Below are 27312 nucleotides of genomic sequence, written 5' to 3'. Positions count from 1 at the left end.
AGGCGTCGCAGAAAGGTGAGGAGGCTTCGTCTCTTCTCCATCACCACGACGACGTCACCACGACGACGCCACGTTTTCACAGCAGGATGATTAAAACTTAAAATATGATGAAGTTCCCCTCCATTGCTAACATATTGGTAATGGATTGATCGTGTATAGGGCTGCAACTAATGGTTATTTTTGTCATCGATTAATCTGTTGATTATATTAACGATTAATCGATTAGTTGTTTGGTCAATAAAATGTTAAAAAATGCCAAATCAGTGTTTCCCAAACCACAAGACGACGTCCTCAAATGTCTTGTTTTCTTCACAAACCAAAGAGAGACTCAGTTTATTGTTTGTTATTGTCATAAAGGAACAAATAAACCAGAAATATTCACATTTAAGAAACTGAAATCAAAGAATTTTGACTTTTTTTCTCTTAAAGGGACAGTTCAACATTTTGGCAAATTGGCCCATTGCCATAATCCCTTATTAGCAGTAGGTTTTTTTTTACCTTTAATTGTCAGTGCAGAGTTGTTTTCGAGGCAAATGCAAAACCGCGGATGCACGTTGCCTTCAGGGACAGTTTTTCATCAAGCAGTCTCTGCATTTCCCTCTAAAACAACTCTGTCTGGTAACGTCTGTTATTATCTCATAGCGTGGTGAATGTGCAGGTCACAACTTGTCCACCAGAGCATTTTGGAGTTGTTGGATTGTGTATTTGATGAGTTTGATGAGGGAAACCAAGAAATCCCATGAGCCTCTGTAGCGTAGCTCTGAGCAGCTCACGGCTCTTCTCCGCCGTTCTAAAAATAGCTTGCACTGACAATTAAAGGTAACAAACCTACTGCTATGGCTATAGGAATTATGGCAATGGGCCAATTTGCCAAGATGTTGAACTATCCCTTTAAAAAAAACTACTGATCCGATTATTCGATTATCAAAATAGTTGATGATTAATTTAATAATCAATTATTGTTTGATTAGTTGATTCATTGTTGCAGCTCTAATCATGTATTGACGGTGTATTGGTGAGTGTGGTGTCAGAAGGTGAATCCTCCTTGTCCTCGGTCCAGGCGTCCTCTCGGCGCTGTTGGACCAGCAGACGGCTTCCTGTTCGTCTGAGCAGCTCAGAGTTTTATTCTGTGGCGACGCGGTCGTCCAGCCCAACGTCAGCCCGGCGTCGGCGTGTCAACGGGCCGCTCAGGTAGCTACTCGCCGCCGCCGCCAGCTGCCTCTTTCATCAGCTCTTGTTAACCTTTCCCATATTCCATGTTATAAACTGTTTGTATACAGTATAAACTTGTCTGTATACGACATCTACTGCCTGTCCTGGGGGAGGGATCCCTCCTCTGTTGCTCACTCTGAGGTTTCTCCAGTTTTTCCCTTTTAAAGGACAATTCCAGGTGAGGAATATCAACTCTTGACTTGCTTCAAGTAAAAAAACTTATCAGTGCATGTTTGAGTAGCCACCTGACGCTGTCTGTGGAAAAAAAATGTACACTTGAAGCAAGTCAAGAGCTGATATTCCTGTGTTTATGACACAAACGGTAGATTTCCAACTGCACCTGAACACACCGAGCGCATCAACTTGGGTCTCGCGCGAGACTCCGGGAGACTTTGAATTAGATCTAGTTTTACAAACATGTCGGCTTGCTTGAAGTAAATAAACTTCTCGGTGCATGTTTGAGGAGCCATCTGACGCTGTCTGTGGAAAAAAATTACAGCTTTGAGGGATGTAAACAGCCTAAACAGCAGAACTTGCATCCGCTCCCATTCATCGCTGCCGTGGCGATGCGGGGACAGACACAACTATCACAAAACAGGAGCAACTAAACAGAAAATCTTCAGATTCCTTCTTTTAGACCTAAAATGATAGGAACATACACCCCCGAGTTGAATTTGCCTGGAATTGTCCTTTAAAAGGGTTTTCCATGGAGTTTTTTTTTCCTCAGTGGATGTGAGGGTCAAAGGGCAGAGGATGTTGTTATGATGGGATGTGAAGCCCTTTGAGACAAACTGTTTGTAAAAACGGGCGATACAAATAAAACGGCCTTGTCTGGTCGTCCTCTGCTCTGACCTGGAGGTTGCGTTCACTGTCTCTCTCCTTTTGCAGAGTTTGTCGGCTCGGCTCGGTGAGACGCGGCGGAGGTTCGGCATGGTCGACAGCCCGCTCAGCTTCGTCATGGTGACGGCGCGCGGCGGCAGAGAGAGCTGCTGCGCCGCGCTGAGGACGCTGCGGTCTCGGGGCGTCGGGCCGGACGAGGCGTACTGTCTGGCCGGGGCCCCGAGGGGCCCCATGCTGTCGCTGGTCAGACCTCATTTCCTGCTCAGCGACGGCAGCCTGGAGGAGTGATGACATCACAACGTCGCATGACCTCACAAAGAAACGTTCACTGTGTCTTTAAAGGGATAGTTCAGATCGTCAGTCTGACTGAAGGTCAAAGGTTCAACCTCAGAGTTTCTGTTTATTGTTCATGATGAGGTCACTGATCGATGACCTCACGTCTGAACTCAATGCTGTTTGACTCTGATTCACTTTCACTGTTCGTCTATTGATTGGTGATTGGGCTATTGATGAGTTCAGGTCTGATCAGGTTATGATCGGTGTTTGGTTTAAGAGAGAATTAACTCTGAACTCAGAAGATTTAAGGTTAAAGGGATAGTATATTTTTTTAAAGTGGGGTTGTATGACCTACAAATAGCCCCTAAGTACTTTAATTGCAGTAGAAGACTCTCTGCACTCCTCCCGTTAGCAACGCCAGCCCATAATAGCCCTGCCCAGAGATTTACAACATACAAGAAACGGCCTATTTTCGCGGCCTAAAAGAGGTTTTACCTGAAAAAAAATACACAGTTTCATCGTTAGCTATAATATATTTTTTTCCAGCCCTTCAAAATGCAGGAAAAACACAGTTTTTATTTGGACCTAACCAACTGCTGATTGGCGGGTGCTAACCCTGGGCGGAGGGATACGTGAGTTGGTTAGGCCCAAATAAAAACTGTGTTTTTCCTGCATTTTGAAGGGCTGGAAAAAATTATATTATAGCGAACGATGGAACTGTGTATTTTTTTTCAGGGAAAACCTCTTTTAGGCTGCGAAAATAGGCCGTTTCTTTGGGTCTGTTCACAACACTGTATGTTGTAAATCTCTGGGCAGGGCTATTATGGGCTGGCGTTGCTAACGGGAGGAGTGCAGAGAGTCTTCTACTGCAATTAAAGTACTTAGGGGCTATTTGTAGATCATACAACCCCACTTTTAAAAAATGCTACTATCCCTTTAAAACTTTAGGAAAATAAAACAATTGATTATTATTATCGACGTTTTAGTGTGAAGGTCGTCACACACAGATGGTTAAACCCAAACTGTTACATTTGTTTCTGTCGTTTGTTGCAGAGAGATTAGAGATTATGTATTTTATACATGAATAAAATATTAAAAACAGCTTTTGTGTCTGTTGGTGTGGTGTCTCATTTTGACCAGTGGGGGGCATCATAGGCTTAACTTTGGGTTAAACATTGAGGGGGTTAAGATCTACACAAGCCCACATGAGGATTTTTTTTACATGTCAGTTTGTATTAATGACTAGAGGTGGTGTGATATATTCATACAGCCTATGTGGGAATGACAAAATAAAGAGGTAGATTAACCTTTTCCTTTTATCCATGTAAAGACCAAATGTGCTTGAGATCAGTTTTCATATCAGATAAATCCCACCAACACATGTATTTTGTGGCGTCCTCCTCTAGTTTTACCTCCTACCAGCAAACTAGCAACCAGCCACACATCGTCAGATTATTAAAAATAGAGCAGGACAACACGACATGCAGAGCTAACTTGGAGCTAACGTCCGGAGAGATGGGGCTATTTTTTTCACATTGGGGCTGTTTGATTAGATAATATTTCTGGTCGAATAAAAACTACATGAAATTGATTGCGTATTCCTCTTTCATATTGTCTTTATTGGTAACCGTTTTACATAAGCAATATAGCAATAAATATTGCTTATTTATTTCACATCAGATTATTTACAGGACAGAGATTAATACAGTTTAATAATTATCTCAGTGGCATGTTAACAGAAAAATCTTTAGCTGGTAGGATTAGTAGCTCATCAGCAGGAAATGCAGTAATGATTCAGTAAAACCACAAAGAAAAAGAAATCACATGTAATTCATTATATTCAGCGTTTATACAACATTATGTTTGTTTCCAGTTGTGTTTATTGTCGTGTCTGTTTACCCGTGACCAGCTCACAAACAGCCTGTAAAGTTGAACATGAATCATCCATCTTTAAAGGAAGAGGAAGAAGTTTACAAGAATCATTGAGAAAATATTTTTAAAAATCAACTGATTTAATCCATGAATGTGAAAACGTGAGTGAGAGACAGAGACAGACATTGTAGCTGCCATCAAAGTCAGTTATACTATTTAAGTTCATTTAAATAATTAATAAATAATTGGTAGTTAAAAATATGAATAAAATGTGAATAATTTAAGTTTAAATAAGGGAATATATTTGTGTTAATTTACATGGATGTAATTATGTCTAAAGAGAACTGTTTATTGTAGCGGAACCAATGTTCGCCGGTGTCAGTGCTCTCACGTTCGTTTTGTGTTGACGCACTTTACCTTCACCATGCTTGAGGTGAGCAGCGGTCAATAAGTCCGGTATGAAAGAAGCAGATGAAAGTGTCCTTAACTCCGTTCTGTTAAGAAGGCCAATGAGGTATGTTTATGTATTGTTGTTGTTTATATTGTGCTTCGTGGCTCGTTCTGTGTTGCGTGGATTTAATTGTTTGTTTATGTTTATTTATTCAGTTCTTACGACATTCGTCGACCTGTGAACTATCCTTGATAATTCCTCGACTGAAGAGAATAAATGCCTGTGAGAGGAACACCTTGTGTCATAATTGACTGAACGGGAGTTACAGTAAGAACTCAGCCTGTCCGACGTGAGGTGGAAAGACGATGTGTGCGCCCGCCGTGGACGGAGCTGCAAGAGAGTTGCAACGCACGCCAGCGCCGAGAAAATAAGACTGTGCACATGCCGGTAACTCAAGCAAGCAGCAAGCAGAGTCCAAGAGCACCAAGTGATCAAGCTTACAACAAGCAAGTAATGCATTCAAAACAAGTTGAATGTTAAGAGGTATAGCTTATCAACTGCTTATAAGGGACTCTATAAGTGCTGAAAGGTGAAGTTTTCTGGTGTTATGTACATGATAACAAGCAAGTGATTTCTGATTTCATCATATTCGTTTATTATTTAACCATTTGAAGTGTTTTGACATTTAAAGAGTCATTCTTTGCTACTGCTAAAGTTAAAAATAAGTGATATAATCCATTGCAAGTGGAAATAAGTTCATTTGTATTGAGAAAGCGATTTTTGAAACATTAAGACACTGTAAAAAATTGTTGGTTAAATTTAAAGGTTAAAAGGGTTAGGTTAGTTGAAATTTGTATTTTATTGCAATTTAACAGCTACACTAACTAGTAATCTTCAAGCTAAGCTAGTCAACGTAACTAGTTTCAGTTACATTTAAAGGGTAACTAAATCAAAAATTACAAGTAAGGTTAACTCAAACAATTCTGAACATGGCTGTGTATCATGGTAATATTGAAGCTATAGAAGTACAACAGCAGTCTATACATCTTATTGAAGCAAATTTAAACACAATTTCATTACAAGATAGTGAGGTTGGTGTTGAGAAACAAGCTGCTGCACAAGAAGGACCAAGAAGAAGTCAGAGAAACAGAACACTGACTGAAAAGGGTCAAGAACTCCAAGACAACAAATCTAAAAAGCTTTTGAACAGTTTCACAACTACTTACAAGAAATGGAAATCTCTTGTGAGGGAGGCTAAAAGAGCACATGACGGATCCCTTCCCAATGAGATACTGCAAGACCACATGACTAAAGTCGACCATGCTTCAACAGATGTAAAACAAGCCTATGAAGACTTACGTCAACACAAGGCACCTGATGGAGAGACTCGTCGTAGAGTAGACACATGTGATGCTCTCACAAGAAAGATCTTGCAATGGGATCTGAACGAAGAGACAGATAAAGGACAAGATTCTAAAAGTGATCAAGCATACTGGGTTGAGACTGGCTCAGTGTTTTTATCTGCAGCATCACAGAGATCTAATGTTGACTCTCAAGGAGTTAAGTCAACAAAGAGTTCAAGCTTAAGCTCAAAACGTTCAAGTCTGTCCTCTGCAAAGGTAAAAGAAGCTGCAGCGGAGTTAGCTGCAACTCAAGCCACTTTGGAAGTTTTACAAGAAATGGAACGTGAGAAACAAGAGCTTGAAACACTTGAAAATGAGAACAGACAGAGACTTGCATTACAGGAAGCTGAAAATGCTGCAAGGCAAAATGCTTTAGAAGAGAAGCGCATGCAGATAGAGCGCTTAAAGACAGTCAAGAAGATGAATGCTGCAAAGGCAAGACTGCAAGTCTATCAACAAGAAGTAGACTCAGATCAAGAGATATCAGATTTGCTCCACGACTGCAAGCCCAAGCAAGAGAAACCTGTATCTAAATCAAGAAGTCGCCCAGTGCATCATATAACACAGACTGGTGCACATGTACAACCTGCTGTGTTAACACAAACTGCCACAAGGGAGCAGCCTGCTATTAATGCCCATCAAGAGCATAGCACTACATCACTTGCCAGTGCAATAGCAGAGTCAATCAATGCAAGCCGTCTGCCTGTACCAGAGCCTTCTGTCTTCAGTGGAGACCCGCTAAGGTATAAAGACTGGAAAATGTCCTTTCAAACTCTGATAGGAAGGAAACACATTCCAGTGAATGAGAAGGTCTACTACCTCCGTAAGTATGTCGGCGGACCTGCAAAGAAAGCCATTGAGAGTTATTTTCTGATAGGCACGGATGCAGCTTACCATTCAGCGTGGGACGTCCTGGAAGAAAGATACGGAAGCTCATTCATGATCGCTAAAGCTTTCAGAGATAAGCTCACCTCATGGCCAAAGATAGGACCCAAGGATAGTGTTGAACTCAGAGAGTTCTCAGACTTTCTTCGAGGCTGTGAAGCAGCAATGTCTGAGATTAAAGGTCTCCAAGTCCTAAATGACTGTGGTGAAAACCAAAGGATACTTACCAAACTTCCTGATTGGTTGACAGCCAGATGGAACAGAAAGGTAATTGAGATTGAAGAAGAAGCTAAGACATTCCCCAGCTTCAGTCAGTTTGTTGGGTTTGTCGCAAGGGAAGCTAAGATAGCCTGTAGCCCTGTGACCTCTCTTCATGCTCTGAAGTCTAATGATGTTGAAAGGATGAAGACACCAAAAACACGAAGCGTCGGTGTAAAGGTGCTAGCAAGCAGCTCTGAAGAAAACTCAGATGTTAAAGGTTGTGTATTTTGTGAGAAGTCAAACCATAGCATTCACACATGTCGAAGGTTTATGGACAAGTCAATTACAGAAAGAGTCAAATTTGTGCAAACAAATAAAATGTGTTTTGGATGTTTGAAAACAGGACACCTTTCAAAGAACTGTGAAAAGAGGAGTGTCTGCGACACATGCAAAAGGAAGCACCCAACATGCTTACACGAAGATCGAGCTAAGGAGGACAGAAAGAAAGAATATCGGGACGACGAAAGAAAAGACAGTGTGAAACACTCAAAAGAGAAAGAAAGGTCAAAAGAAAGAACAGAGTCTAAACCAACTGATGCAACATTGAGGGAGGCAACTTCTCACCGAGTCGTACAAGATATGAAGAGCACCCATACCTCCTCGGTTATGCCAGTATGGTTATCCACAACAAGTAACCCAGACAGTGAAGTTCTCTTATATGCACTTTTGGACAATCAAAGTGATACCACCTTTGTTTTGCAAGAAAAGGCTGACATTCTGGATACTCAAAGGGAGCCTGTGCAATTGAAACTGTCAACGCTAGCATCCAGAAGTACAGTCATTCCAAGTCAGAAGCTAACTGGGTTGCAAGTTAGAGGCTTTTATTCATCAAAGAAAATCCCTCTCCCAGTAACTTACACAAGAGAGTTTATTCCTGTCAATCTAAGTCATATCCCCACACCTAAGACAGCAAGAGCATGGCCTCACCTAGAGCACCTTGCTGAAGAGATTGCTCCTTTAATCGAATGTGATGTTGGCCTGCTTATAGGTTACAATTGTTCTCAAGCTCTGCTACCAAGAGAGGTTGTGGCTGGCAAAGACAATGAGCCATTTGCCCAAAGAACGGACCTTGGCTGGAGTATCGTCGGCGGTGTGAATCCCTGTGTCGACTACGGTGATGCGTTCGGAAGCAGCCACGCGGTTGTTGTGAGACAAGTGACACCTTATCAGCAGTCGCCTGCTAATCTGACAAGTGAAGTCCGGTACATATGTCGAACACAAGTAAAAGAAGTCATCACTCCACCAGATGTGATAAAGGCACTTGAGTCTGACTTCAACGAAAGAGGTGTAGAAGATGCTCACATCTCTCAAGAGGATCTCCGCTTCCTATCAATAATGGAGGAAGGAATCAGAATCAAGGAAGACGGTCACTGTGAAATGCCCTTGCCATTTAAAGAAGGCAGGCCGAATCTTCCAGACAATAGGAAATGTGCAGAGCATCGTCTGAAATGTTTGAGAAGAAGATTTGAAAAGGACAAACAATACCATAAGGACTACGTAGCCTTCATGAGTGAAACAATATCTCGCGGAGACGCTGAGAAGGTTTCAATGGAAGATGTAAATAATAGCCCTGCTTGGTACATCCCGCACCATGGGGTGTACCACCCACAGAAACCAGGGAAGATAAGAGTCGTGTTTGACTGTTCAGCGAAGTTTGAAGGCGTATCATTGAACGACCATCTGCTTACTGGACCAGAACTGACGAACAATTTGGTTGGTGTTCTCTGCCGGTTTCGCAAGGGTCCTGTAGCAGTGATGTGCGATATTGAACGTATGTTCCATCAGTTTCACGTCAGAACAGAAGACCAGGACTATTTGAGATTCCTCTGGTGGGAAGATGGAAACTTTCAAGCCCAACCATCAGTCTATCGTATGCGAGTGCACCTGTTTGGGGCCGCCTCATCGCCAGGCTGTGCAAACTACGGCCTCAAGCACATTGCAGCTCAAGGACAGGGTCGTTTCAGTGAAGCAAGCATCCGCTTTGTAGAAAGGAATTTTTATGTGGATGATGGCCTGACGAGTGTGTCATCAGATGACGAAGCGATACAGCTGATTAGAGAGGCCAGGCAGCTCTGCAGCGCTGGCAAGCTACGCATCCACAAGTTCATTTCCAATCGTCAGGAGGTACTTGCATCACTTCCCAGAGAAGAGTGTGCAGAAAAGGCACGACATCAAGACTTAGCCTTGAGTGAGCCACTGATTGAGAGAGCCCTAGGTGTTAAGTGGTGCATCTCTTCAGATCAGTTCCTCTTCAGAGTAGTGGTGAGTGAACGCCCGCTTTCTAGAAGAGGCGTCTTGTCAACGGTAGCATCTGTTTACGACCCACTCGGCTTCGTAGCGCCTTTCATTCTTGTCGGGAAGCAAATACTTCAGCAGATGTGCCGAGAGAAAACCGGATGGGATGAACCACTATCTGACGATCTTCGGTCACAGTGGGAATCTTGGTTGTTGGACCTACAGAATCTAGGTGATGTTAAGATTCAAAGATGTTATCTCCCAGCAAGCTTCGGTGAAGTCCAAAGACAAGAACTCCATCATTTCTCGGATGCGAGTGTCACGGGATATGGAGAATGCACTTACCTGAGAGCAGTTAGTGCAACAGGACAAATCCACTGTTCGCTGGTCATGGGTAAGGCCAGAGTGGCCCCCACGAAGGTCACTACAGTACCAAGACTCGAGCTTTCAGCAGCTGTTGTTGCTGTTCGCACCAGTGACTTGCTCAGAAAAGAGTTGGAGCTCGAAGGAGCCCAGGAAATCTTCTGGACGGACTCAAGAGTCGTACTTGGATATGTCAACAACGAGGCCAGAAGATTCCACGTATTTGTGGCAAATCGCATTCAGCGAATAAAGGAAAGTACCGATCCAAGTCAATGGAGATATGTGGCCTCTGAAGAAAATCCCGCAGACCACGCATCTCGGGGTCTTAAGTCAAAGGAGCTCATTGCTTCCAACTGGTTCACGGGTCCAAGCTTTCTCTGGTGTGACGAGCTTCCCAGTGGAGATACTAAGGTGGGAGAAATTGCAGTTGAAGACCCTGAAGTGCGTAAAGCTTTTGTGTACAAGACCTTAACAACAGAAGATTCACTGCTCGGTCGCTTCCTTAAGTTCTCCAGCTGGACAAGGTTAGTCCAAGCCATCGCCAGGCTTGTGCGGTGGATCAAAGAGCTTAAAGGGTTGGTATCCAGAACCAATGAAGCCACAAGTCTCGAAGAGAGAAAGGAGGCAGAACTTACCATCATTGGTATTGTCCAACAGTCAACCTTCTCAGAGGAAATCCAAAATCTTCAATCTAAGAAGGAGATCACAGCTAAGAATAAGACCAGCAAGCTGCACCGATTGAATCCTTTCTTGGATGAACGGGGCATCCTCAGAGTGGGAGGTCGACTTGAACATGCAGCTTTACATCCTCACATCAAGCATCCAGCAGTCGTGCCGAAGTCTAGCCACATATCGACCTTACTGATCAAGCACTATCATCAGCAAGTGCACCACCAAGGGCGTGGCATAACAATGAATGCACTACGATCAAACGGCATCTGGATAATTGGATGTAATCATGCTGTGTCGTCCTACATTTACAAATGTGTGAACTGTAGAAAATTCAGACGTTCTACAGAAGAACAGAAAATGTCAGATTTACCTCGTGAGCGCATGGAAACAACCCCACCCTTTACTTATTGTGGGATGGACTGTTTTGGTCCATTCTATGTCAAGGAGGGTCGGAGAGAGCTGAAGCGCTACGGTTTGCTGTTCACTTGTATGTGTTCTCGTGCTGTGCACATTGAACTACTTGATGACATGACAACAGACGCCTTTATTAATGCACTTCGGACCTTCATCGCTGTACGTGGAAATGTACGACAACTCAGATCCGACCAAGGAACCAATTTTATTGGTGCGAAACGTGAGTTCATGGAAGCCGTGAAGGAGATGAAGCAAGAGTGCTTCAAGCAACTGGGCTGCGAGTTTGTCATGAATCCTCCATCCGCCAGCCATATGGGGGGAGCCTGGGAAAGGCAAATCAGGACAATACGAAGTGTGTTGACATCCATTTTGGATCAGTCCTCCCAAAGACTTGACAGTTCGTCTTTGAGAACTTACCTGTATGAAGTCATGGCGATCATAAATAGCCGACCTTTAACAGCACATTTACTCAATGATCCAACTGGGCCGCAGCCTCTCACGCCCAATCACATCCTGACGATGAAGTCTTCCATAATCCTGCCACCACCGGGAGAGTTTGTGAAAGAAGACCTTTATCTTCGCAAAAGATGGCGGAGAGTGCAACATTTGGCCAATGAGTTCTGGTCGAGATGGAAAAAAGAGTACCTGTTAAACCTGCAACAGAGACAAAAATGGAACAAGACACATCGGAATGCAAGAGTCAACGATGTAGTGATAATACAAGATGATCTTGCACCACGAAATGAGTGGAAACTGGCCAAGGTCACTGAAGTGTACCCTGGTGAAGATGGATGTGTGAGGAAGCTGCAGTTGCTTATCAGTGACTCAACTTTGGATGACCAAGGAAAGCGACTCAACAAGCCAGTCTACCTCGTTAGACCAATCCACAAGACAGTCACCCTGCTGGAAGCTGAGTAATGCAGCCTTGTTGTCTCACTGCCTTTCCTCACACCAAATATCATAAACATTATCTGAATTATTATTTGAATCTTTATCTTAAGTTCATTAGAGAAATCACCAGTGATTTGGTGGGAGTGTAGCTGCCATCAAAGTCAGTTATACTATTTAAGTTCATTTAAATAATTAATAAATAATTGGTAGTTAAAAATATGAATAAAATGTGAATAATTTAAGTTTAAATAAGGGAATATATTTGTGTTAATTTACATGGATGTAATTATGTCTAAAGAGAACTGTTTATTGTAGCGGAACCAATGTTCGCCGGTGTCAGTGCTCTCACGTTCGTTTTGTGTTGACGCACTTTACCTTCACCATGCTTGAGGTGAGCAGCGGTCAATAAGTCCGGTATGAAAGAAGCAGATGAAAGTGTCCTTAACTCCGTTCTGTTAAGAAGGCCAATGAGGTATGTTTATGTATTGTTGTTGTTTATATTGTGCTTCGTGGCTCGTTCTGTGTTGCGTGGATTTAATTGTTTGTTTATGTTTATTTATTCAGTTCTTACGACATTCGTCGACCTGTGAACTATTCTTGATAATTCCTCGACTGAAGAGAATAAATGCCTGTGAGAGGAACACCTTGTGTCATAATTGACTGAACGGGAGTTACAGACATGTAGAGACTGAACTGTCTGTTCAACAGTGAGAAGGTTTCTGTGACAGGAGGAGACTCTGATTCACTCAACACAGAGACACTGAGGAACCGGGACTGTACCAGGGGAATCCAAACCCAGGATACAGAGGTTGAGTGAAGGTGGTGTTGAAGGTGTAGAGGTGGATCAGTGTGTCAGAGGAGACTCTGTAGAAGGACAGAGAGCCAGCAGGACAGTCCACATACACTGCTACTCTGTTAGAGACAGAGGAGGAGGAGGAGGAGGAGGAGGAGGAGGAGGAGGAGGTGATGTCTGTCAGTCTGTTATTGTGCCTGACGGAGTAACCACCATCAGAGCAGCTCAGACTCCAGGACTGATCGTTCCCTCCAAACCCACAGTCTCTTCTGTCTCCTTTCCTGCTGATTCCTCTGTAACTCACTGATATATAAACCCCTCCCCTCCTCTCGACCTCCCAGTAGCAGCGACCAGTCAGACCAGTTGAACACAGCAGCTGAGGCCACCGGTCAAATCTGTCTGGATGATCAGGATATGACTGACGCTCCTTCACATATGTTGCCTTCCTGTTGTTGTCAGACAGTTTGATGTTTCTGTTCACTGTGTTTGTGTCGATTGTGAGTCGACAGGAATCTGATGGAGAGAGCAAGACACAGCTGCAGTTATTGATCATGTGATCAGTTATTGACAGTTTGATGAAGACTCATGACGTCAGTGATGTGACAGTGTGAAGATGGTTGAATGTGCTGCTCAAAGTTGAGTTAGTTTAGTTTAGTTTATTTATTTATTTCATTCATTTATCGAGCATAAAAACAAAAAATAAAATAAACAATGACAATACTGTAACTCTTGAATGAAAGGGGGCAGAAAGAAGCAAACTTATATTGTCTACCCCTTGTTACAAAGAATTAATTCACAAATTAGATAGTACCTACATCCAAGCAAAGAAGAAATGGAAGAAGAAGAAGAAGAAAAACATAACAAACAACGTTTACAACAAAAGTGACATGAGCGGCTGCAGCCCAGCTGCTCATCATCTTAATACATTTCTATTAAGTGTTGACATGCTACATGCAGTATAGACACATAAATAAATTTACTATCACATGCGCACATATACACATAAATACATAAACACCAATATCTGTATAGAAATCCATACAAACAAAAATTTTCACACATACATGTACACACACAGACACTTATGCACATGTATGTGTATACACCTTTACGTGTGGTTTTATTACATTTTCACCAGGTCATATTTCTGAAACATGTTATTTTTAACAGGTTTTTTTTAATAAGTAAGTAAAAATAAAGTAAAAACACACTTACACTTCCTCGGACCTGGTGACAAACACTGGACTCCAGCAGGCTCCACCCTGAAAGGAGGAGGGGGGTCAGAGCAGCACGTTCTCTGTCAGCATGCACACATGGACATTACATGGCTCTCACACACACACTGTTTTATCACTGTGTTCACATGGAGGCTGGTATGTATGGATGAACACTGAGCACAGAGAAGAAGGAGCTGGAGTCTTTATCTAGTGATGATACAGAGCAGGAGGAGACGAGGAGGAAACACTTCATCATGTGTTTTCTCCATGTGATGTCACTGCAGTGTGAGACACACACTTTCACTCTCTGACTCTCAAGCTGCAAAACACACATCACAGCAAATAAGATGAAGACAGCAGGTGGAGAAGAAGAAAAAGAGTGCAGCTGTGAACAGTGGACGGTTTCAGTGTTTGATGAGGAAGGAAACACTCTCAACACGTTTGTTAGAGCTCAGTGAAACAGTGAGTTTAGTGAGAAACACTGAGTGTGAACACAACTTGTGTTAGTTTGAAGAAAACTCCCCAGGAAGCTGAAGAATGAGGCTGTGAGCAGGTTTCCACAGGAGCCACAGCAGCAGTGAGTGGATGAAGGAGCTCTAATAGAAACCATCTGATCACAGTGACAGGACGGATCAGGATCTCATGATCAATGACTCTGTTCTTCTCTGCTCTTCACACAGATCAACTGCAACACACTGACTCACTGAGATCAGTCACATCATGTGGAACAAAGCAGCCGTCCTCAGGACCAGTCCTGAGCTCCATCAAACCTGTCCACACATTTTTACTGGACTTGAAGTCAGAGTCCAGAGGAAGCAGAGAAACTGTAGAGCAGAGAGAACCAGGCTCAGCTCAGAGCACATGGACTCAGACAGGAAGTGAAGCTCCAGCTGCTGGAGACTTTCATTAAGGAGACACTTTGTGGCTTCATCTGATCTGGAGTCAGACGTGTTTGAGCAGCACACACAGTCTGAAAACAGCTGTTTGATCACACACATACATTCAGCCACAGACACTATACTATATACTATACTGTTCACTACACTCACTGTAGGAGCCATAATTTATAGATGTAGAAATGGGTTGAGATTTAGATTGAATTTCATTACCGGTATTTCATAGTTTGTATATCTATAGTGTAGAATTTGAGGGAGATTACATCACCTACAGCCTCAGTTGGATGTGAGAGCGGTAATAGGGAGCACATAGTTTTTCTAAGGAGTGAAGGAGTGATGGATGTAAATTGATTTTTCTTGAAGTAAACCTTTGTTTTTGAAACAGATAAATCCCGTCGTTCATTCTTGTACCAAACCCTTCCTTTCATCCTCTCACATGACTTTGACACCACAAAGGAAAGCCACAACACTCACTCTCTTCTGATTGACAGCTCCAGGCCTCTGGACAGTGATGACATCTGGATGTCACACTTGTGATTTACTGTCTCCTCAACACAACAACAGATCTCATCAGGACAAGATCAGGATCTCAGAGAGACTGAGCTGATTATTGATCATCAATATCTGACCAGACAGATACCTGATGGTGCCGCCTGATTTCTGTCTCTGGGGCCGTATTCACAAAGAATCTTAAGGTTAAAAGTAGCTCCTAAGGGCCGAATTTAGGAGCAACTCCTAAAAAAAGTGGGCGTGTCAGTCTTAAATTTAGGACTCCTAGTTTTTTAAAATAAGAGTAATTCACAAAGTATTTTATGCCTAAAAGTAGCTCCTAAGTCTGGGAGAGCTTAAAAGTCCTCGTGAGGACTCCTAACTCAGTAAGACCTATTCACAAAGAATCGCAAATGGCTGCAGCCAGGCAAATGTATGGAGGACTGCGAATTGCTGCAGAGGGGGGAGCTGGAGCACCTGCCCCTTTGCCCTTTGATGCCCAACGTGCCTTTTTGTCGGTGTTTTTTTTTTTTTTTTTTTTTTTTTTTGGGTCATCTACAACAGCGGTCCCCAACCTTTTTATCTCCGCGGACCGGTCACCGGTGGAAAATTTAACCGCGGACCGGGGGGGGGGGTGGGGGGGTGGGGTCGTTCTCTTCGGGGGGGGGGCTAGGGGGTAGCGTACGTTCTCCTGTTTACATTACATGTAGGCCTACTGTATAAACAGGACTACATGTTCACATAGCCTAGTTTTCTCTTACGTTTACGTTCTTTGTTACAACTCACCATAATATAGTATCACAATAATAATGTCAGTCATCTGGGGGTGATGCTCCGTCTGTCATCTCGGTTCCTGTCTCTACCAGTCTACTCTGTCATCTCGTTTTGCTGCTGAAGCTGCAGAAAACTCCGTTTCACAAACATAATATGTTTGTAATGGAAGCAGGTTTTCCGTGCTTTTGTGGCGATCTCAGGATATTCTGCTTAAATCCAGAACGCAGGGAGATCAGTTTTCTGTGAAGTGATGAAGCGGCAGAGAGCCGGCCGGGTCCCGCACACACATTGCGGAGCTTGGAGCATGTGAATCACCTGTTGCAATGAACCCGTAATTTAAACAGGACTCGTGCTTTTTCTTTTAGAACAGCTTTCTTCTTGTTGGAAAGCGTCGGGTCTTCTGTCGTCTCATTATTGAGTTTTTCCCGGCCCGGCGACGTGTGTTTTTCACTCTTTTACGTTTGTGCCTGCCTGTCAATTGCGCAGCGCTGGAACGATGCACAAACGGAAGTGGCAACATTTTCAAAATAAAACGACCGGAAGTGTGAAATAGACGAAACAAACTTTTTTTTTTTTTTTTTCATTTTCATTTAATCTTTCTGCGGCCCGGTACCAAATGATCCACGGACCGGTACCGGTCCGCGGCCCGGTGGTTGGGGACCACTGATCTACAACATTTTCACTATAAAACGGGAGGAGTGACGGTGACGGACTGTCCAATATCGGCGTCACAACGGTCGGACTGAGGTAAATGCGACCGCTGCGATGCAGTCATGCTGATGTGAGCCAAAAATATTTTTAAAAAGTTGGTGGGTGCGCTAGACACAAACATCTGTTAGTAGTAATAGCTCATGTGATAAGGCTGCTCCCCCAATAAACTAAACTTATTGTTAGTCTGGGTTCGAATCCTGCTATAGGCCACAAATGTGGGTAATGCATTTTCTTTTCTCATCATTATTATGATCACCATATAGGGCTGTCAACGAATGTGAAAATTAATATTAAAATGTGGGAAGAAAAAAAACCAGCGGCTGCTTTGCGAGTGGGGCGCCGCCGGCACTCAACAACCAATCACCGTGTTGAGCGCCTCGAATTCGTGCACGAGAATTGACGTAATCCATAGCAACGGGGCGTCACCAGGGGCGTCACTCTTAATTTGCTCTTAGTGATTTATCCTTAGTAAGAGTAGGTCTCATTGGCTTTGTGAATAGCTTTTAAGAAAAAACTCCGACGTAAAAACTTTTAGTGCGAGTTAGGAGCACTCCTAGCGGTAAGATAAAAGGCTTTGTGAATACGGCCCCTGAGCAGTGGACATGGTTTGATTCTTTTTTTAAGCATATTTTTGGGGCTTCTATTGGCTTTAATTGATAGTGCAGTCGAGAGAGAGACAGGGGGAATGACAGGCAGGAAAGGGCCGTCCGACGCGGGACTCGAACCGGGGCCGCCTGCACCGAGGACTGAGCCTCAACATGGGGCGGCAGCTCTACCCAGTGAGCTAAACGCCGCCCCATAACCCGTTACGCAAATACCGCCATTTTTGACATCCCGCAATGCATTGTGGGTATGCACCGATGCACTCTGGGATTGAAAGCGTCCAAACAACACAGCAGCCCCGTGCTCCGCGGCTCTGACAGACGGGCCATGGCCGCAATGGACACAGAAATTAACTTTAGTAATATGACGGTTAGTCATAAATGTAAACGGAATCAAAATAAAACTAGTGAAACTAGTAAATCAACTTGGAGCTCAAGCGTTTATAAGAACCAGGCGCATATTTGCAACAGGCTACTTATTTTTGCAATGACCAGCACCCATTATGCACAGAACAAGGAGGTCACTGCAGGAACACTGGAATAAAACTACTTTAACCCCCGACATATCTTTATTGACATCAGACAATAAATACGACAACTTGTCTGTGTTACCACGACACAGGAGCTGATCAGAGTAGGGGTGTCAACGTTTACAATTTGTTTTGTGTCTAACAAAGGCTTTTTATTTATTATTAATTTCAAACAATTCTTATGGTCAGCACAGAAAATCTATAATATAATCTCTGTTGTTGTTACTGTTCAAAAGAGTCAGAATAGAAGGAAGGGTCGGATCGAGAGCAGCATTCATTTACAAGTTTAATCTGCACCAATAGCCTACACCTTTTCTGAATAAATGTACGGCCACAGCTTAGGCTACCGGCTCTTCCCTTGGCTCAGTCATCGGACCGGGCACGACCGGACAGGTTCGGCTCGAAAACATTTACTACCAGGGTTTTTTCTGAATTATAAATATTGAGGCGGCCGCCTCTGTCTGCGTTTGTACGGAGGGAGAGATCAGCTGATCCGCTGCTGTTTACTTTCTCTCTGAGCGTCTCCGCCTACAGATGTTCAGCTGAGGGAATACGCTGCTCACCTGTTGAGCTGAGCGTCAGCAGCAAGTTGATAACCAGCTTCGTACCGTGTTAACTCGGACCGGGGCTTGAGGTTTTGTTAAGCTGGAACATGAACACAAAGCCGAGTCTCCTTCGCAGTACAGGCCGGAGGAGTCGGTGTTGTTGTTGTTTTTTTCCCCCCTCGGCCTTTATTCTGAAGGGACAGCTGGAAAGAGACCGGTATAGGCTACGCGCAGATAGAGGGGGGAATTGACACGCAGTTCAGGCAACATTATCACCCCTAAAAATATATATTGGTGAGAAATGATCGAGGAGGAGGGGGGGGGAAAGACGTGTAAACGATTATTGATTTTTCTAAACGGTTATGATTTGTTATCCGTGTACCTGTTTACACGTGTAGATGTTGACACTCCTAGATCAGAGCTTCTATTAGTCCAGCACAATCTGTCACGTCTCTGTGTCTGTGTCGCGAGCGGGAGGAGCCGCTGTTGACAGGTGAGGACGCTATAACACATAGCCTATTACTATTTGGTCATATACAAGGGATGTGAACTAAAATATGTACACGGGTTCGTCATATTACAGCGGCTACGGCCGTGATTACAAACCAGGTTACAGCTGTCATGTGTCGGGAGGGGGGGCGGCAACCGTACCGTGTACACGTTTAAAACGGAAAGCATTGCACAGTTTACACCTGTACATATTTTAGTACATGTTCACATCCCTTAATAGAATATTATTGTGTTACAGCGTCCTCACCTGTCAGTCAGCGGCTCCTCCCGCTCGCTCTCTCGCGTGCAGGTGCACACAGACACAGAGACACACAAACACGGGAGCGTGACAGGTTGTGCTGGACTAATAAGGACTGTGTCGTGGTAACACAGACAAGCTGTCGTATTTATTGTCTGATGTCAATAAAGATATGTCGGGGGTTAAAGTAGTTTTATTCCAGTGGTCCTGCAGTGACCTCCTTGTAGGGCTGGGCGATAAAACGATAACGATATATATCGCAATATAACTTTACTCAATAACAATATGAAACGTGGTCGATAGAAAGTCGATAGGTTTCATTCATTCATGTTTTGAAACAGCCAATGAAAACGAGAGTTGAGCCGCGCTGAACCAATGGCTGAGCCAGCAGGTTAGATTGACACAGCACAGGAAGACTGTACACAGCACAACAACACGTGGTAATGTTTGGGCTGCTGCAGCCTGGCGTCAGCAGCGGGACATCGCCAGTAAAAAGAGAGAGAGAGGAGTGTTGCCTCGAAAGAAAAAATGGAGGAGAACTAGGACGAGTGACCGCGAAAAGACGTGGTACGTCATGTTTACATTAACCCAGATTGATTGAACTCTAATACAGTACCTTAAACAACACTAAACTTTAACCACGGAGACAGCAGGCAGTCGGAGCGGCTCGCCGTCACACATCAAAGGGAGCGCAGTCACGGCGTGGCCGCTCTGCTGCTGCTGCTGCTGCTGCTGCCGCTGCTGCTGCCGCTGCTCACACCAGAGCGACACTGTTCAGCTGTGCCGACCTAAACACTGGTCACTTGCGAAGCAAGCGCTAACCGCGGCGATTTCTCTTCCTTTTTCTTTTCCAGCCGGGTTTAGGCTGAGAATGATCGCTAATTAGACGGGCCACGTCAGGTCCGGGTTTTAATGTTCACGTCCGTTTATAACTGTAGCAGCAGCAGAGAGGTGGAGCAGCTCCTGTATGGGGAGCCTGGCTCTAGTCTGACCTAACTCCTGTCTGATGTAATGTTAAAGAACGCCTGAACAGCGGAGTGATAATGTCTGTAAACAGTCCCAGTGCTGTTGTACTGTATATCAGCACTCATGTATGTCTCTTGTCCAATCAAATTATTTGGTTGAAACTAACTGTATATAATACCAGTTTTATTTATCTGAAACTGTTATTAGGCTACTCATTGCTTTTATATGTTAATCATTACATCTGAAATGTTCAATATTTGAATCAGAAATAACCTTCTGATATCTTCAAATCTCACTTGTGAGTATGATGGAACATTTAGGCTTGACAAAAACAGTGACTTGAGTCCTATCGTGATATATATCGATATCGACTGATATGAAAAAAATTATCGTGATAGGATTTTTTCTCATATCGCCCAGCCCTACCTCCTTGTTCTGTGCATAATGGGTGCTGGTCATTGCAAAAATAAGTAGCCTGTTGCAAATATGCGCCTGGTTCTTATAAACGCTTGAGCTCCAAGTTGATTTACTAGTTTCACTAGTTTTATTTTGATTCCGTTTACATTTATGACTAACCGTCATATTACTAAAGTTAACTTCTGTGTCCATTGCGGCCATGGCCCGTCTGTCAGAGCCGCGGAGCACGGGGCTGCTGTGTTGTTTGGACGCTTTCAATCCCAGAGTGCATCGGTGCATACCCACAATGCATTGCGGGATGTCCAAGATGGCGGTATTTGCGAAACGGGTTATGGTTTGATTCTTGTTGCTATGTTGTTATTAGTGTGTCCACACTCAACTGTGTCTACAGTTGCCCCCTTCCCCCCTTTCCCCTGCTGTTAAACCAGCCTGTCCTCCCTTCCCATGAACCAGTCTGCCATCCAGTCCTCCCATCAAGCTAGCCTGCTCTCCCTGCCCCCCTATGCCTATAAGCTCTTGTTAACAGAAAAAAGAGAGGGTTGCCCAGCCTGCTCTCCCTGCCTCTTCTTTTTTTTATGACACTTTTTATTGCCCTGCACCTCAAGACAGCCTGATTTTTTTAAACGGGCTATACAAATAAAATTGCCTTGCCTTGCCCACAGTCTCTGCGACTGTTCAGGTCCAACACTGTTGGTTCAGGAGCAGTTAAACCAGCTGCAGCTGAAATGTTTCCCGATGAACTCTGAAATAAAGTCTGATCAAAACATCTCGAGAGACTCAGAGCACAGCTGCCAACATCTGGTTTCATCACTGACATCTCTTCTCCTGAATATGACACAGTGAGTCATGATGAGACACAGAAGTCATCATGAGGAGAAACTCCTGATCCCAGTAGTTCATCACTGTGACGGATGGAAGCTGCACAGCTCATGTTTGAAACACTCTGAGATTTTGGCTTCAGTATAAACTGTGTTGGGACGAGTCAGACTAAGACAGAGGACGTCAGTGGAGTGGGCGCAGCTTCACTGTGGCCTACACCACCTCTGGATATGGTCTGAGTGATCAGATCTGATGTCATCAATGCACCAATCACCTGAGACAGATGTTAATACCAGGTGTGATCAGGTGTGAGCAAGTCCATAGAAAATGTTCCAGCTCCTCCTCCTCTATCAGACAGTGTGTGTGGCTGCAGCAGCCTCTCCATACCTGAGAGAGTCCAGTCTCCAGTCTGGATCCTCCAGTCCAGCAGACAGCAGCTTCACTCCTGAGGCTCCTGGATGATTGTAGCTCATGTCCAGCTCTCTCAGATGGGAGGGGTTGGAGCTCAGAGCTGAGGCCAGAGAAGCACAGCCTTCCTCTGTGATCAGACATCCTGATAGACTGAACACACACAACAACACACAGGAAACCACTGTCAACACTGTCAACTAGAGATGTGTTCAAGTGCCATCAGATAAACAGCTTGATGGATCCTCACCTGAGAGTCTCCAGTCTACAGTGCGGACTCTCCAGTCCACCAGACAGCAGCTTCACTCCTGAGTCCTGCAGGTTGTTGTTACTCAGGTCCAGGTGTGTCAGACTAGAGGACTGGGAGCTAAGGACTGAGGACAGAGCTTCACAGCTTCTCTCTGAGAGGTTACAGCCACTCAGTCTGAAGAGATGATCGTGAGGAATTAAAGAAGAAAGGGATTTATTTTCTGTCCTGTTAAAAACACAGACTTGTTTTTATATAACAATAAATAAATCCAACAATCTCTACACTTACAGAGCTTTGTTAGAGGCTTTGACCACTGGCAGCAGCCTCAGTAGAGCCTCCTCTGAAGCAGAGTATTTCTTCAGGTCAAACACATCCAGATCTTCTCCTGATGACAGTAAGATGAAGCCCAGAGCCGACCATTGAGCAGGCGACAGTTTATCTGTGGAGAGACGTCCTGATCTCAGGGACCATTTGACCTCCCCCACTAGAGAATGATCATTCAGTTCATTCAGACAGTGGAACAGGTTGATGCTTTTCTCTGCAGAGGGAGTCTCTTTAATCTTCTTCTTGATGTACTGGACTGCTTTCTGACTGGACCGTGAGTCACTTCCTGTCTGAGTCATCAGACCTCGTAGGAGAGTCTGGTTGGTCTTCAGTGAAAGACCCAGGAGGAAGCGGAGGAACAAGTCCAGGTGTCCATTTGGACTCTGTAAGGCCTCGTCCACAGCACTCTGGTAGAAGTTTGTCTCTGCAGATTTGACTTGTGTTGTTTCAGTCTTCTTGGAGGTTGTTTGTTGTTGTGACATCAGGTTGAGTCCAGAGTTGATGAAGGTCAGATGGACATGAAGAGCAGCCAGAAACTCCTGAACACTCAGATGGACGAAGCAGAACACCTTGTCCTGGTACAGGCCTCTTTCCTCTTTAAAGATCTGTGTGAACACTCCTGAGCACACTGAGGCTGCTCTGATATCGATGCCACAATCTGTCAGGTCTGATTCATAGAAGATCAGGTTTCCGTTCTGCAGCTGCTCAAAAGCCAGTTTTCCCAGAGACTCAATCATCTTCCTGCTCTCTGGACTCCAGTGTGGATCTGTCTCAGCTCCTCCATCATACTTGGCCATCTTCAGTTTTAGATAAACCACCAGGAAGTGGATGTACATCTCAGTCAGGGTCTTGGGCAGCTCTCCTCTCCTTCTGGTCTTCAACAGCTCCTCCAGAACTGTAGCAGTGATCCAGCAGAAGACTGGGATGTGGCACATGATGTGGAGGCTTCGTGATGTCTTGATGTGGGAGATGAACTCTCTGGCCTGCTCCTCATCAATGAACCTCTTCCTGAAGTACTCCTCCTTCTGTGGGTCAGTGAACCCTCTGACCTCTGTCACCATGTCAACGCACTCAGGAGGGATCTGATTGGCTGCTGCAGGTCGTGTGGTTATCCAGAGGCGAGCAGAGGGAAGCAGTTTCCCCCTGATGAGGTTGATCAGCAGCACGTTGACTGAGGTGGACTCTGTCACATCAGTCAGGATCTCAGTGTTGTGGAAGTCCAGAGGAAGTCGACACTCGTCCAGACCGTCAAAGATGAAGACGACCTGGAACTGATCAAAGCTGCAGATTCCTGCTTCTTTGGTTTCAGAGATGAAGTGATGAACAAGTTCCACCAAGCTGAACTTTTTCTCTTTCAGCACATTCAGCTCTCTGAAGGTGAAGGGAAATGTGAAGTGTATGTCCTGGTTGGTTTTGTCTTCAGCCCAGTCCAGAGTGAACTTCTGTGTTAAGACTGTTTTCCCAATGCCAGCCACTCCCTTTGTCATCACTGTTCTGATTGGTTGGTCTCTTCCAGGTGGGGCTTTAAAGATGTCTTCTTGTCTGATGGTTGTTTCTGGTCTGCCTGGTTTCCTTGAAGCTGTTTCAATCTGTCTGACCTCATGTTCAACATTGACCTCTCCAGCCCCTCCCTCAGTGATGTAGAGCTCTGTGTAGATCTGGTTCAGAAGGGTTTGGTGTCCTGCTTTAGAGATCCCTTCAAACACACACTGGAACTTCTTCTTCAGGTCAGATTTGAGTTTACGACGACAAACTGCAGCAAGATGTTCTGAATGAAAACACAAGAAATCAGACCAAGAATAAATTAACATGATAATTCCCCTAAATAACGACTTTATGAACATGTTTCCCTCCATATGTTGATGTCAGTGAACGTCTCATTTGTTCATCATGTTGAATCTTTACAGAAATCCTCTTACTGCTCTGCAGACACTCAGCTAGCTCCTCCTGCTTCCTGCTCCTCAGTAGCTTCACTGTGATCTTCTCTAACGCCTCTCTGATGCTCCTCTGCTCTTCATCCTCACTGTTCACCACCTCCTCATCCTCCCTCTGACTCCCTGAGCATTCTGGGTAATCTGGACTCAGAAACTTGTGGATCTTCTTCAGCTCGTTCTTCACAAAAGTGACCATGTTGTCCTCCAGCAGCTGGAACAGAAACTCTATGAGTGACAGCATCAAACTGAAACCTGACAGACTGACAATCCACTGGTGTCAAAGTGCAGCATGGAGATGATGGTGAACACAACAGATGTAACAGCAGCTGTTGGACATGTACCCACCATAAACATGGAGTCCAGGTGTGTTTGATGCTGCTGGGCAGACTGACCACTGGGAACCTCTGAGCTCTCCTGGTCCACTCTGTGGAGGAATCAGTGTCAAGTGAACATCAGTACAGAGAGATAATACAAGATGGACTTTATATGTCCCCTGAGGACGTTCACAACAGAGACACTTTGGTTTCAGACCTGGTCCAACAACATGTCGTACAAACTGGTTCATTTCTACAATAACCTGAGTCTGACTGTCAGTTACAGCTTACATCTGATCAGCTGATCCACGTCCTCCTTTAAATTTAATAATCTGGTCCTTTGAGTCGTTGCTCTTTAAAGACAGACAGCTGGGTTCAGGAGAGTCTGGTCTCTGCTGCTGGATCCTGAAACAACAACACAACTGATGTTAAATAGCTTTAGGATTTCAAAAATAAGAAAATGAACACAGAAAAAAGATGAACCTTAATGTAAGGGCCAATAAGTTAATAATTTAATGGCAATAATTTCATTTAAAAACAGGTAAAATTAATAATGATAATTTCATCATAATTCATAAAAGATTTAAAATGTCTTACTTTAAAATGTATAAGTTAGTAATGTGTACATGATAAAAAATGTTCTGTGTCTTTAAATTCTTTGCTATGATGTCACCTGACAGTTGTAACTGTGACCAGATGTAACAGTCAATAGATAATGGTGGAAGCAACACAGTCTTTTGACCGTGCACCAGACATTGTAATTTACTTACAAGTTTTCAACTAAACATTATAAAATCAAAGGGAAGTCGTCATGTCTTGTCACTCGCGTAACAAAATGGTGTATGTAATGGGAAGAACGTTCAACAGAAACTCAAAAGCTTTTAAATTTAGTTTTGTCTTACATCTGATCAGCTGATCCACGTCCTCCTTTAAAGTTAATAATCTGGGCCTTTGAGTCATTGCTCTTTAGAGACAGACAGCTGGGTTCAGGAGAGTCTGGTCTCTGCTGCTGGATCCTGAAACAACAACACAACTGATAAATCTGCATGTTGGAGAAAAACTGATGAAAAATATCTTTTTTTTTGGGGGGGGGTTGCCTTTAATTGACAGGACAGTTGAGAGCCGCTCGACGCAGGATTCGAACCGGGGCCGCCTGCAGTGAGGGACACAGCCTCAACACATAGGGCGGGTGCTCTACCATCTGAGCTAAACACTGCCCCTGATGAAAGACTTTTTCAACCCTAGAAAATACCAATTTTTTTCAATCTCTTTGTTTTGTTCTGTATATTAGTTGAAGTTTCTAACACTTTGAATGAAATTCTTGGTTTTTGTGAATAGACAACAAGAGAGGTGACACAATGTCCCTTTAAATAGTTTTAGGTTTTCAAGAAAAAAAAAGAAAAAAGAAATGTACACAAAAAAACATGAAGCTTAATAAAAATCAATGCTTGATTTGTTTCCTTATTCCTGTAGATAAAAGCTGTAAACAATGATGATGAGGGATTTTTTTTACCTCAGAAAATGTCATTTATCTCTTTGTTTTGTTCTGTAGATGAGTTGAAGTTTCTATCTTTACCTGAGTTTTGCTCGTTCTCTCTCTCAGTATTTATGGAGGTTTGTTCGTCTGCTCCTGTAAAAAGCAGCTGCTGAGATTCTGCTTCAGCTCCTGTAACTGATCTGATCCTCTGTCTCTGCTCTCTGTGTCTGACGTCACTCTGAACTCACTAGAAATCACTGATCGGCCCCTCGCCCTGTTGCACACCTCAAAGCTGCCACCAGGAGGCGACTTGATGCAGCCAACATCACCATGTTCCTTCTACCAGGTGGAAACAAGACCATCAACATTTAGAGCAAATGAAAAGATGATTTTAACCCAGTGGTTACTTCCTGTTTTAAGTAGAAGGTGCTGACACATTTCCTGTTGCTACTGGGCTGCACTGTGAGAATTACTGAATATTAACATGTGGATGTTCAGACAGGGACTCTTTACTGCAGCTGGACAATGTCAATGTGTGTCTGAGTTGTAACTCTTTTTGACTCCACAGGAAGAACGTTCAACAGAAACTCAAAAGCTTCAAAAGCAAAATTTAGTGTTGTCTTACATCTGATGAGCTGATCCACGTCCTCCTTTGAAGTCCATGTACCGGCCCTTTGACACGTTGCTCTGTAAAGCCAGACAGCTGGGTTCAGGAGAGTCTTGTCTCTGCTGCTGGATCCTGAAACAACAACACAACTGATAAATGTGCATGTTGGAGAAAAACTGATGAAAAATATCTTAAATCTTTTTATAAACACAACAACTGACTTTTAGACCGTTTTAATTCTGACCTTTGACCTCTGGTCTGGCCCTGATGTCCCCCACACAGAGTGGTTTTAGAGGGAGGGGCCCCCTCCTCTCTGTCCTCACACTGATCCATGCTGCTGAGGTCACATCCACATCAGCTCACACACACTTTGTAGCTTCACCTGCAGAGGAAACACACATTATTCATGTGCACAGCAGCTCACATGTCCATCATGTCTCCAGCTGCTCCTCCACTGATTGGCTCTTCTTCTCTGCTTCATATCAGTGTCAGCTGAATGCAGTCACACAGCAGTGAGGAAGAGGAAGCTGCCATCAGCTGCTGTACTTCTACTATCAGTCCACTAGATGGCGTCACGAAGCTGCAGTGAAGTGAAGAGCAGCCCAGCAACATGATCCATGGACGACTGTTTCCATCCACTGACACACACAAGGACTGAGATCCACTGAGTTGATGTGGCACAGTCTGTCCACACAAGGAAGTAAAGTATAGTAATATAAAGTAATATAAAACAATAAACAATTAATGAGTAACAGGAAAGGCACTGGCCTCATCAA

The 27312-nt window shown here is 43.9% G+C and overlaps 4 protein-coding genes across 4 annotated transcripts in view; 1 reads left to right on the top strand and 3 right to left on the bottom strand.

The window, feature by feature from the left end:
- LOC146986426 (cytosolic 5'-nucleotidase 1A-like) overlaps window positions 1-2340 on the top strand; it is a 7970-nt gene extending 5630 nt beyond the window's left edge. The window contains exons 4-6 of the mRNA XM_085780351.1: window positions 1-15; window positions 1061-1191; window positions 2101-2340. The exon at window positions 1-15 is cut by the window's left edge and continues 108 nt beyond it. Coding sequence (XP_085636477.1) covers window positions 1-15; window positions 1061-1191; window positions 2101-2340 — 386 coding nt within the window. The remainder of the gene's footprint in view (window positions 16-1060; window positions 1192-2100) is intronic.
- Window positions 1-27312, bottom strand: part of LOC146986424 (protein NLRC3-like) — a 478141-nt gene that overhangs the window by 450282 nt on the left and 547 nt on the right. The window lies entirely within an intron of this gene.
- The window catches only part of LOC146986414 (uncharacterized), a 154323-nt gene continuing 130948 nt past the window's right edge, over window positions 3938-27312 (bottom strand). Inside the window, exons 8-11 of the mRNA XM_085780208.1 lie at window positions 21610-21783; window positions 13724-13770; window positions 12397-13021; window positions 3938-4386 (exon numbers count right to left, since the gene is read on the bottom strand). Coding sequence (XP_085636334.1) covers window positions 12462-13021; window positions 13724-13770; window positions 21610-21783 — 781 coding nt within the window. The 3' untranslated portion in view covers window positions 3938-4386; window positions 12397-12461. The remainder of the gene's footprint in view (window positions 4387-12396; window positions 13022-13723; window positions 13771-21609; window positions 21784-27312) is intronic.
- Window positions 21877-23166, bottom strand: LOC146986425 (NLR family CARD domain-containing protein 3-like). Its single transcript, XM_085780350.1, has 2 exons — window positions 22169-23166; window positions 21877-22054 (listed from the first exon to the last, which is right to left on the bottom strand). The coding sequence occupies exons 1-2, from the start codon at window positions 23137-23139 to the stop codon at window positions 21877-21879; spliced, it is 1149 nt and encodes a 382-aa protein (XP_085636476.1). The 5' UTR covers window positions 23140-23166.

This window comes from Trachurus japonicus, chromosome 6 (genome assembly GCF_045865225.1).
Source record: "Trachurus japonicus isolate A0001 chromosome 6, Traja_1.0".
In the NCBI taxonomy this organism is placed as follows: domain Eukaryota; kingdom Metazoa; phylum Chordata; class Actinopteri; order Carangiformes; family Carangidae; genus Trachurus; species Trachurus japonicus.
This window is presented reverse-complemented; position numbering and strand designations above follow the sequence as displayed.